The 12,105-nt window shown below is 30.4% G+C and overlaps 1 protein-coding gene across 9 annotated transcripts; it reads right to left on the bottom strand.

Annotated features, from left to right (window-relative positions):
• Positions 1-767: 767 nt before the first annotated feature.
• On the bottom strand, positions 768-11,758 carry LOC139786852 (uncharacterized). Of its 9 annotated transcripts, XM_071725970.1 has the most exons (16): positions 11,308-11,570; positions 10,763-10,872; positions 10,360-10,687; positions 10,099-10,217; positions 8,333-10,003; positions 7,935-8,099; positions 5,179-5,387; positions 4,016-4,318; positions 3,465-3,566; positions 3,161-3,262; positions 2,653-2,808; positions 2,502-2,540; positions 2,287-2,343; positions 2,117-2,160; positions 1,652-1,823; positions 768-1,561 (listed from the first exon to the last, which is right to left on the bottom strand). In XM_071725970.1, the coding sequence occupies exons 7-16, from the start codon at positions 5,240-5,242 to the stop codon at positions 1,464-1,466; spliced, it is 1,137 nt and encodes a 378-aa protein (XP_071582071.1). In that variant the 5' UTR covers positions 5,243-5,387; positions 7,935-8,099; positions 8,333-10,003; positions 10,099-10,217; positions 10,360-10,687; positions 10,763-10,872; positions 11,308-11,570; the 3' UTR covers positions 768-1,463. The 9 variants fall into 9 exon arrangements, with proteins under 9 accessions (XP_071582071.1, XP_071582072.1, XP_071582068.1 ...); XM_071725971.1 differs by lacking the exon at positions 2,502-2,540; XM_071725967.1 differs by lacking the exon at positions 2,502-2,540 and having other exon boundaries at positions 2,117-2,343.
• Positions 11,759-12,105: the final 347 nt, after the last annotated feature.

The following is a 12,105-nucleotide window of genomic DNA, read 5'->3' on the forward strand; positions in this document are numbered from 1 at the left end:
TAAAATCTTTGGTTTCAGATTCTAAATATGACAGCGCCTCAATGTTACTACTAAGTATTGGCTGCACCGAACAACGCATTCCATTTTTTTTGTCGAAATCATTAAAAAAATCGTCCTCTCCACTACTACTAGATGTTGATTTGTTTACAACAAGAGAACTATTTTTTGCATGAAAAGTATCTACTTCTTTCAAAAATAATTCTTTACATGTCTCCATGTGACATTCTGGCACCCAATTTAACTTAAAGCGAGGTAAACTGATAAGTGTCGAAGATATAATATAAAATCATAATAAGATCATGATGACATCAAATAGGAGTCATTTTAGGAAAAATCATTATGACGTCAATCGATACACTTTTTATGATGATTTTGTGATGAATTCTTGATATAGCAATGATTTTTAGTGATTTTTTAAATCACGATTACATCAAAATGACGTCTAAATGATGTCAAAATGATGAGAAAATGATCAAATGATGATTAAAAAGTGAGTTTTTGTAATCATTTTCTATTCCTCTTGACATCATTTTGGTGTTATCGTGATTGACTGCATTCAGTAAAACATTTATTTTGCAACTGTTGAAAGTTTTCTTCGCTAAGATAAAACTATTTCTTTAAATCTAAAAGTATAATCTAATCTTAGCAAAGAAAACTTCCAAAACAGATGCAAAATAAACGTTCTCCTGAATGTGGCCATTTATATTATCTGAAATGTACATAATTTATTTGTAAAAGATGTCAAAAAGGTAAAAAAAAGCATAAAATTGGATATTATACGTTATAGATATATAATTGCATCTTAAAAATTGCACAAAAGAAAATTCTTATCAATATACGTAAGTAAATACTACTGTATCACAAAACAGTATCACAAAAAATAGTCTTATAATAATAAACTACAAATTATGAAAAAACAAAAAGGAACTTTACTTTTTAGGAAATAGCCAACTAGGCTACACTGGCCTAGTTGGCACCGATCTCTTGATACGCGTATCAAATAGTATATTTAAGCTGATCAGCCAATAATCAAACTAATTCACTAGTTATTTAATACCCGTATTAAGTGATCGGTGTAAACTAGGCCACTATCTATAGATATAATTGCATCTTAAAAATTACATTTAACGAAAACATTCTTTTTATCAATACATCAGTCAATACTTATTATCACAAAATAGTATCACAAAAAAGTCATAATATAATGAACCGTAAATTATTGACAAACAAAAACGAACTTAATTTTTTAGAAAATATTCTCTTATACTACTTATCAATTGGAGGGGTTAAAGTCAAATTTTTTAAAATATTGACTCGTGCGCATAGATACAATCTATACAATATATAATTTGCATCTATGCACACGAGTAAATATTTTTAAAAATTTGACTTACACCACTGACTTTTACCCCTACAATTAATATTCAATTATTAAAAATATATATATAAAGCAGAAAAATATATTAATTAACTTTTCGTTGATTACTTGTGTACAACCATCGCGATATTTTCTTTTCCATTTTTGTTAAATTGCTCTGAGGGAAAGCATTCAAAACAGCACCTAAAATAAAAAATAAAACAAAAAAGTTTATGCATTGTTCAAAACAATAAATATAATTTATGAATAAATTTTACGCAAATTTTAACTTACAACTGATTGCTTCATGAAGTTTTGTATTTTCGAATTTAAGTTTATCACCTGACCCTGAAAAATTCATCATTCGAGCCAAAGAATTTGATATTATTTTTGGTAATAAACGGCCAACAGCTGTATATTCATCAGTTTGTGAATCAATCTTCATTAATTTCACAAAATAATCCACCTGAAAAAAAGGAAAATTTAAGTTTATGTATAACTAATTACATATATATGTAATAAAATTTCTCTTCATTATGAGATGCGATCCACTTGATGTTACAAATGCTTCAAAGCATTTGATTGACCAATCAGAATAAAGAACTTTACAAATTGGCCAATCAAAGAATGCTTTGAAACATTTGTAGTGTCAAGTGAATTGCATCCATAATCAACAACAAGCGTAGAGAAATTTAATTTAAATATAATGCCCAGAGAAATTTATTTTATATTTATTATGAGTGATGCAAGTATACTTACTACAGGATAAAAATTATCATCAGACATCAAGAATGTTTGAATTTCTAAAAATGAGTCTTCATTATTTAAGGGCAGTGTAGGAAGATTTTTTGGCTTAATGACTTTTTCCTCTTCTGGAGCTAATTTACGATATATTCTGTTAAGCATCACAATAACGTTGTCTGTTTTACCATTTAGTTCTTCTTGCCTGTCCGCTAAAGTTCTAAGGACAGCAGCAACATGGTGATCTAAAAGTAAATTATAACAATAATAATTATGTCAAAGTCAAGCAAAAACCAAGAAGATGAAAAGAAATATAAGTAAGATACATTTAAATATGTTAAATTATTCATCAATGGAAGGAAATACAATTTATTTCATAAATATAAAAAGCAATATAAATTACCTGAGTGCATACCAACATTTTTCATTAAAGATGACAATGCTGAAATATAAATCAGCAACAAAATGTCAATATAGATAGACATACGATAATGAAATTAATATAAAATTAATAGAAAAGTTATAGTTCAAAAATAAAAATAAAATAACCTTACATTTATGATGTGACTGATCAAGAGTCATAATCTTAGGAGATAAAGCAGTATCTTTAACTGTATCATTGAGAGAAACCGTTGTTGCAGAGGATGTTTCACTTGATGGTGATTTCTTTTCCAAAGGTAATGAAGCATTCAAAGATGTATCTTCATGTGCTTTAACGATAAACAATAAGAAACAATAATTGATAAAACAAGATGCATTAGAAGTAACTAACTATATATATTATTTTCAATCGTGAAGTATGTTAACTAAAAAAATAAAGTAAACAATACAATACAAAGATACTAATAATTTGAGCTGGACCTAAAAACTGTAGCTTTTGTAAATAAAATTTTAGTTGTAGAAGTTTGATTAACAACTTCAGATAGAACATTTAGAACTGAAGAGATAAGAAATGAATTCTTCACAAAACAGCACTTATTAATGATTGAGAAAAATAAATACTATTCTACACTGTTATATATATATATATATATATATATGTATATATATATATATACATACCTTTATCTTTCATGAGAGCAGAGGTAATTTCAGAGAACTGTGATTCTGTCCGATATGGTAATGTATTTAAAAACTTAGAAGTAGTCTGCTTTTCTATAACCGCTGAAAAAAAATATATAACTGTTTTAAATGTAAATAATATTAAAATCAAAACTTTCTTTTATCATAAAAAAATCTATCTGTACGCGACAATAGGGTTATCTCGAATCATCCTGAACATATGTGTGTGTGCGTGCGTGCGTGGGTGTGTGTGTGTGTGTGTGTGTGTGTGTGTGTGTGTGTGTGTGTGTGTGTGTGTGTGTACCTTTATCTTTCATGAGAGCTGAGGTAATTTCAGAGGAAGGTGAGTCTTTCCGATATGGTAATGTATTTAAAAACTTAGAAGTAGTCTGCTTTTTCATAACCGCTGAAAAAAAATAATAATGACTGTTTTAGATGTAAAATATATTAAAATCAACTTTCTTTTAACGTAAAAAAAATAAAAGTACTGTCTGTATATTTGAAAAAGAATTTGAGAAGATAACTTTACTTTAAATATTTTAATCTAATTATTGCTTTATTCAAAGATCATACAATTTAAGAAGAAAATACAATTTAAGAAATAAGACTGTTTGATACACGTACAATGTATTAAATTTATATTAAATTAGCTTGATATGATATAAATGATGATGTATCTAACTAATACAATGCACATCAAAAAGACATAACAAATCAAAATAGTATTCAGATATAAACATCAGTTTTATACTGTTTATATAAACGTGGATTATTAAATCAATTTTAATAACAAGATTCATTATTGTTGAGATAAAATCCTATAAACACAGGATTTGTATAACATATTCAACTTACCATCTTGTAAAGGAGATAGTTGTTTTTTATTATCCAAAAGTGCTTTTACTTTAGTTCTGATATTCTCTGATACAAGACCTTCTTCCTCATCTTCACTACTACTATCATTAACAAAAGAGTGTTTGCTTTTTGATTTCTTCAGATCAGGCTCATCAATCTCAGAATTATCAGAGTTCTCATATCTTGAAGGCTTATTTCTTTTTCGAGGCTTCAAACGATCTACATCTGTTTCTCCAGCAGCTGTATCAATAGCACTATCTTCTTCAGCTTTAATACTAGCTTTGCGTGCTTTTGCATATGTATCTGAAATAAAAAGTAATTTACTATAAAAACGCATACTCGAACAACTTTGCTAAATATGTATTTTGAAAGTAATGTTTTACAACTTTAACAATATTGTTAAAAAAAATATGTATATATATTAGACCCATTAGAGACCCATATAATCCATCTATTATATTATATATACATATTATATTAGCTTTGTTTTGGTTTCCAGAAAATCGGTAACAAAAAATTATACACATAGTGCCACTCCCCGGAAAATTCTACCCCTATTTCATATACTTTTGGTAAAAATTCGGTTCAGGGGTTTAGGCTGGGCGTTGATGAGTCAGTCAGTCAGTCGGGACATTTTCCTTTATATATATATATATACATGTATACATATATACATATGCATATACATATATACAAATGTATATATATATACATACACACACATATATATAAATACATAAACAAACAATTAAGTAAAACAAGTATAAACGATTAGATTTCTCTAATATATTAAGCCTAGCATTTTATTTTTAAAAAACGTTGCATATTTAATGAATGATACTAAAATAACGCATTTGAGGTTTTGAATTGTCATATTTTTACAAGTAACTCATATAATAAATAGCGTAGATTTGTTATCAAAAATTAGACCGAATGTAAAAAGAAATATATCATGTGAGAATAAAAATCATACGCATTCAATATCAATTATGCAAAAATTATCATACATAATATATATCATATGATTTCAAGACTAAGTTCCCTGATTATATAAGTAACAAATTACATTATCTTACAAAAAATTATAAGTGTTTTCAAAGATTAAATTATAAGTATATAAGTGTTTTATTTTGTTACTGCACTATTGTACAAATAATACTTACTATATTCATACATAACTTGTATTGACATATCTTCAAAATCATGTTTTGGTTCCATTAGACCCATAATCCATCTATTAACTTTATCAGAGTGATATTTTTTTGGTGGCCATTTGCATATATTAAGGTCATAATTTATCCATGAAGATGGGGACTACGGCTACAGTCTCTTCTTCCATATTATTAAGAGGAAGAAATTTTACAACAACATACTGCAACACAAACCATAAAAATTATTACATATTGGCATAAAGGCATATATAGTTCATAAAGAATGTAAAAGGATAAGCATACTTTAGTAGAAAAATGGGATAAGTGGAATGCAGAGAAAAGTACCATCATTATTAGGCATAACTACACATTTCTCTTTAATATCTTCAATTCTCCAAAAACAGAAATCTTTTTCACAATTTGATATTTTAAAAATACCTAACTCTGAAGAGTCCATAGGAAAAGTATAATAATTTTCAAGGCATGTAAACTTTTTTCCTGCAATAATGATACCTTCAACAGAATTAATTACGGAGTACAAACGCACAATTTCACCATTTACAGTTTTGAAGTATCGATCTGCTTTATTTATTCTTAGTGTAAAATCTTTGGTGATAACAGTGGTATATTGTTGACCTTCAATTTCTAAATGATAACCATTAAATGGTTTTTTCAGTTTAACAAGATCTTCACGAGGACATGATTTTATCAGTGCACCTTGTAATTCCGTATCTCTATTAGCCAATTGTTGCAATGGTCGATGAATGGAACGCAAGTGATTTTTTATAACGCCCAAAAAATTTTCATAAGGAAATGCACTCCATGAATCCAATGCACCCCTATTGTAACATTCTTCGGCTAGATGGATGAGTGAGTGAACGTTATAAACCACAAATTCACGTCCAAATGCATCAACTGACTGACTTACAAATTGTCTTAATAAGTAATCAGCAACGGTATTCATTTCTTGAAAAAGATCATGTCTACACAAAATATAAATTGCACAATGGAGAAGAAGAAAACACTGGAAGACATTAGTAGGTACATGATCTTTTAAAACATAAATGCAATCATATAATATAAATCTTCTAAATTCAGAACCCTTCCACTTTTCCCTTTTATTTCGAACACCTAAGCTCCTTGGTTTTCGAGTAAACTCAATTGGAAAACAGTCAGTGATATCACGCAACATATTATTGATTTGAAACACAACTGCATCTGGCAATGTACACCGAGAACGAACACTTATAAGAAAATGGAGCATTCTTTTTACAACACCCAGATATACAAGATGGAGTACATCAAGACGAAATTGAGAAACCATGCCAATTCCAATATCTTCCAATATTGAGTTACCGTTATGATGGCGAGGATTATCTCTATTACGGAAAGATTCATCTGTGCGACGTGGACAATTTTGTTCAAAAAAACACATTCTATTTCTGTAATGCGTCCCTTTCACAATACATTTTTCACATGCATAGTAACCACCATGCGCAACGCATTTCTTTACAAACGAGCGAGCTTCAGCATCCAGCACAAAATTATCAATTCTAAATTGATATATAGTACCATTACTCCATTCAAAACCGTTTTCTTGTAAATTCGCTACTTCAGTGACAAACTCCTCCAAGAATACATTAACATCATTAGGTTTTCCAGAGCCCAAATAAACAGCAATCAGAAAAGGATATTTTAAATCTCGAAATTTTCCAAGAATAGGCCAGAAATGCTTTTCAGAACTTTTACTCAAAGGAATGCCATCTATATTAATATCTATCACTATTTCACCATGTTGATAGATATATTCGTCTGAAAGTAATTGTCGAATATTTGTTTTGATTCCCTTATACCAAAACTGTCCATCACCGAGATCACTGACAATAATTTTCCTCGAAGTATGCAATAAAGTCTTGTAACTTTTAGGCAGAAAAGGAAATAATGGTTTTAACAGAGCCAATAATGCATCAACCTTTTTCTTTGAAACTCCTCTCAAAGACCATTCTCTTAACGCATTTAATAAGTAATTGTTTTTTTCTTGTTCATTATTAAACTGTGATGTTTCATCTATATCACTTTGTTTATCACAATTTTGTTCAGCAATACTTTGCTCATTATTTATATCATCATAATCTATAAACGCACTGTTTTCAATAGTACTATTACTTTTACTACTGATGGAAAAATTGTCAGAATAATTGGAGGAATTTGAACAAAGATTTGAATCTGGATCTATATTAAGATAATTGCCACCTTCTTCTTGAAAACCTATGTGATTCTCAAGGAAAGAATCTACATTTGTATCATCATTATTGCTCTCACACACATGCCTTTGAGTACCATTATTACTATTAATAGACCCCGTAGCTATAGCTTTAAGTTCATTTAATTTGATGTGTTTTTTAGTACTAATTCTATGTTTGAATGGTATCTTTCTCTTAAATAAGGCTCTCTGTAATATAAAATATAAAGAAAGGATTAATACTATAAATGTATTGATATATATGTTCAATAGAAGAACCAATTAATTCTGTTTTACGAAAATATTAAATATTTCATTAGTTTTGTAATATATACATATATACATGTTTATTGGAAGATGAATGTAAATTGTATAATAAATCGAATATGTCTAACTCTGGTGTGTGTGTGTGTGTGTGTGTGTGTGTGTGTGTGTGTGTGTGTGTGTGTGTGTGTGTGTGTGTGTGTGTGTGTGTGTGTGTGTGTGTGTGTGGAAAAATAATAAAACAAGTTTTAAAGCTTTATACCTTCTTATTGCCTGGCATGATATATTTTCATGTAATCTGATGAAAATTTAATAAAAGTGAATTTCACGATCACGAAAATCTGTACAGCTCTCTACAGCTACAATCTCAGTGTGTTTCCTCACGACCATTCGAAAGTGGATTCTCAATATAACTCTTTATAGCTCTCTGCACACAATGGAGAAACAGGGATAAATGTTAAATATTAAAAATAAAAATTAGGAATAGAGATGAGATAAACGTAACGCACAATGGATACAAATGAGATATCATACAGATACAACATAACCTGTTATTTATCTCTAGTGCTTATTGAGAAGACTGATTCTAAAACTCTATATATATAATTCCTTTATTTATTTAATATTTATTCTTATTTCTTCATTGTGCGCAGATCTTACCTTGTAAACACTATATATAGCCTCTCTCATCGAAAATCTGCTAAACGCACTTGGAAAACCACCGATCCACGCGGAATTAATTGCGAAAATAGCGGGAACGCGGGAAGTGCCGGGAAGTCTTCTTCTTCTCGAGACTTCTTTTGTCTATATAGCGCTATATAGGTTAAGAACCAATGTGGCTAGTTCTCAAGAATCGGTCATAACAAAGTCACATATATTAATTACCATTTACAATTGTATTTTCTACTGTCTACATTATTTCAACGATATATTAAAGCAACAGAAATATTTTGGGAACCAAAGGACGCTTTTATCTATAATATAGCGTACGATTTCTTTTTTCATTTTTATATCATTTTTGCGTCATTTTTTATCAGTGACTTTAAGAGAGAAATAAAGTCATGATGATATCCTAATGATATCATTATGACTTCTATGTTCTACCTGGGTAGCAGATATAATATATATTTTACTATCAGGAGAGTCGAAATCATAAATATGTTTAAATCGCTTCTCTAAAGCTACTATCATTCCATCTACCAATGGCTTACAATATGACAAATGAGTAAAATTTGAAAGCTTTTGTTTCAATATAATAATTGTAGGCGCTATCATTCCTAAAAAACACATTTTTTCTCCTTGCAGAATATCAAGGCTAGTTGCTAACGGACACATAATCATGACAAATTCTTCTAAAAATTCAATTTCATGCAATCTTAATTTTTGGAGCTTAAGTTGTTCAAATAGTATAATGAGTTTAGTTTTACGAGTTAGGAGTTTTTGTATCGCATCGAATTGTGAATTCCATCGTGTAATGACTGGTACAGGAAATTTACAACCGCATTCCTTGAAGCATATGTCAGATGCTAGAGTACTACGACTCAATAGGTTCCATAAAGCACTTACTTTTGCAAACGCAGAACGATAAACTTTTTTAAGAGCAGCATTACCAGGATTATCTAATATTTTTTTGCAATCCGTTGTAGCAATAAGGTTTAAGGTATGACTACTACAAGTTAATTGTGGAGGTAAAATAATTTCATCACCTAATTCATCAGTAAGAGCATTGTCATGATCATGAATGTCATTATTTGGTGAAGTTTCGTTAATCTCAATATCTGAATCTGATTCTTCTATATCATTTAAAATATCTTCATTTTCTTCTACATTAAGTTGAATTCGATCAGAGCTTTCAAATCTTGTAACACCAAAACATCTGAAAACTTTGCCAAAATTTGAGGCATTATCGGTTACAATGTGAGTAACTTTAGCTACATCTAAAGCGAATTCTTTCAATATGTGATGCATCATTAAAGCAATATTGTCATAAGTATGGTTATATAAAATTCTCTTACAGGCCAAAGTATATGATTTTCTTTCTAAAGTTTCTGAAATAAAATGAATCGTCATTCCTAAATAACTTTTGTTTCTACATGACCAAATGTCAGAAGTTAAACATACATAATTTTGTTTTTCCAATAATGCTTTTAGTCTACTTTTTTTTTCTTTATACAATTTGTTAATTTCAGTGGACAATGCACTTTTACCAGGCAGAATGTTTTCAGATGTATTATTTGCTATTCCACAAATTAAATTTTTAAACGCCGGTTTATAAACAGTGTTGAGAGGACGCATTTCTTCAATTATATAACTTAAATTTAAATTGTGTATCTGTAAGAAAAAAAAAACATTATTTTGAAAGAGTTTTTGGTGCTTCATTGTTAGTGCATTAAATGTTATATTGTTATATATTAAATTATACAAACCTGTTTCACCGAAACGAAATTGTTCTTTGCAAACGGTACTATGCTTTGCATCTTTTGTTGCTCTTTCTTATTTTCTAATCTTTTAATTTAATCTTTTGCGTTAAATGAGGATGTATTTTCTAAATCAAAAACCATTAAAAAAATGGAATTTAACATAAAACATTATTCTTTTAAATTCTAATAAATATTTAAATAAATTTAAAAAATGCATGTAAACATCATAAATAAAAAGTGGTAAAATAAAAAAGATATGTAACTTACATTGTAATGACTGAAAAATTTCCAGTAGATGTTTTAGAACCGCTGATCGTTTTAGGGCAATTTTTACATTGAGCTATTATTCGTGAGTCCGTGCTCTTACTTGTAATTTCGTAAAATTCTCCTCTTAAAATAAATAGTAGAGAGTTTGAGGATAATTTGGATGATGTACTAGGAATACTAGGATCAGTAGTATCAGTAATATCCATGCCATCATTTGCATTTGTATTATTATTATCGATGTCGTCGACGTCGATCTCCATAGTCTCCAGAGAACTTGAGGAGCTTAAAATTGAATCTTTGTTTTTCTGTTCAACCAAAAGTAATTATACTAATTATTTATTATACTATTATTAATATTAATAGTAATTCTCTTAATAAAAATATATACTAAATATATGCTTACTGGAACACTGGAAGACTTCACAAAATATGTTTCCAGTGTAGCCTGTGTGCAGTGTCATAGAGCGTAAAGCAGATGTTATTTTCACTTGTACGCTTTCGTGGGTGTGGGAGCTGCCAGATTGAGAAACAAATAGAAAGGAAACAATTATTACAATGCAATAAATCAATAATATCCATTAACGCTACCGAGTAACTCACAGACTGAAACAGACTTATAATACATAGACTGGCCCCTGCCGTAAGAGGCAGCGTGGCAACATATTAACATATACGGTGCAGACGGAACCTTTCTAGTAGATATGTCTCTTTCTTCTGAGAGAGAGAGGGGGGGGAGGAGAGAGAGAGAGAGAGAGAGGAAGAGAGAGAGAGAGAGAGAGAGAGAGAGAGAGAGAGGGAGGGAGTACGCCAGAAGAAAGAGACAGATCTACTTCATCTACTAGAAAGGTTATGTCTGCACCGTACATTCGTAACATCTCTTACGGTTACGGCAATATAATTATAATTAATATAGATAAATAGATAATAGTTATAATTTATAATACATACGATTGCATCCGTGAATCCGTTATTCGATATTCGGTATTGATGACTTCGACACTTCGTCAAATCGACCAATGCGATTATATTTATATATGCACAAACTCTGAACTTGTACTGCACGTATTGACGTATTATGAGTTTCCGAGTTTGGCTGATGGCAGAGAACGAGACGTAAGTGTCGTAGTCGTGGACGTAGGGTAAGACAGAGAAAAACGTAGTCGTAAGGCCTATTGCCTACAATCTACAATAGCCTTACGACTACGTTTTTCTCTGCCTACCCTACGTCCACGACTACGACACTTACGTCTCGTTCTCTGCCATCAGCCTTGACAGCCTTTACGAGAGTATATCTCCGTCCAACGAGAGATTGCGGTTAGATCGGACGAAAACTCGTCTGTCTCGCGTAGATTTCCCTCCACGGAACGTCTGTTTACGTTAGAGACCCTTTACTAGAGGCCATTCGAGGATTCCGCGTGATTGGTGCACGTGACTTGGACCCACAAAATGACAGCGCCATAAGGAGCGCAGCTCACCGAGCGCGAACGGGCATAAAAATTGGATTAAAATACGCAGAATACGCTTAAGCCCTTGCACAATGTCAGGCAACAGGCAATAGGAACAGGAAATAACCAAAAAATTTTTAATTACAACCTAAAAATTCGAATACTATGATTGGTTGCAACAGGCAATAGGCACAGAATTTTCAACGTGACGGAAACTCTGTGTCTATTGCTTGTGTCACTGTTTATTCTGCATTTATACATGATTTCTGATTTCTATCCCTGTTCCTATGCCTGTTGCCTG

This window comes from Temnothorax nylanderi, unplaced genomic scaffold, assembly GCF_030848795.1.
Source record: "Temnothorax nylanderi isolate EJ_2023f unplaced genomic scaffold, tnyl_v1.0 TNYL_tig1170_pilon, whole genome shotgun sequence".
Taxonomy (NCBI): domain Eukaryota; kingdom Metazoa; phylum Arthropoda; class Insecta; order Hymenoptera; family Formicidae; genus Temnothorax; species Temnothorax nylanderi.